The following is a 612-nucleotide window of genomic DNA, read 5'->3' on the forward strand; positions in this document are numbered from 1 at the left end:
GGAAAGTGTCTCTGATAGCTCACACCACAGTGAAAATAAATTAGATCTTAGTGATATAAAACATGTTGACTCTGGTGACGTCAGAAGTTCGGATGAATTTTCTGGTACGGAATCAATGGAACTTGTGCCTCACGATGAGGACCAAGGTCATATCCTTACAAGTGAAAGTTCCAGAGATCAGAGTACCAGCGCAGGTCCATTCACTAGCCTGATCATGATCACCGAAGAGCATGTGACCACAGAAAATGAAAGTGAAAGAAATTCGCCAGTCCATGTGAATGTAGTTACCAGTGACACGACAACATTTGTTCCCTCAAAAGACAAAGAGAAATTTAAGCTCACTCTGAATACTTCACATTCCTCTGAGGATATTACAGAGAGTGAGACCAGTGGCAATACAGCTGAGCTTGATGTGCAATCAGAGGATGATAATGATGATGAGAAGGAACAAGTGCGAGTTGTCACAGGAGGGAATACACTGTCTGCAGTGGTATGTCTTGAGGAAGGTCTGGCTGATGATGACTCCTGGGTAGAAGAATTAGACAGAGAGGAACTACCCATCACAGATTCCTCTGAAGGAGAACAAGACTTCCCAGACAGAGAAGAAGAACT

The 612-nt window shown here is 43.3% G+C and overlaps 1 protein-coding gene across 1 annotated transcript; it reads left to right on the forward strand.

Annotated features, from left to right (window-relative positions):
• Positions 1 to 6: 6 nt before the first annotated feature.
• Positions 7 to 607, forward strand: LOC113473483 (the record flags this gene model as incomplete). The annotated part of the gene is made up of 1 exon (XM_026833089.1): positions 7 to 607. A coding segment is annotated over exon 1 (492 nt), but the record flags the coding sequence as incomplete, so codon positions are not given.
• Between the last annotated feature and the right edge of the window lie 5 nt (positions 608 to 612).

This window comes from Diaphorina citri, unplaced genomic scaffold (assembly GCF_000475195.1).
Source record: "Diaphorina citri unplaced genomic scaffold, Diaci psyllid genome assembly version 1.1 scaffold35175, whole genome shotgun sequence".
In the NCBI taxonomy this organism is placed as follows: domain Eukaryota; kingdom Metazoa; phylum Arthropoda; class Insecta; order Hemiptera; family Psyllidae; genus Diaphorina; species Diaphorina citri.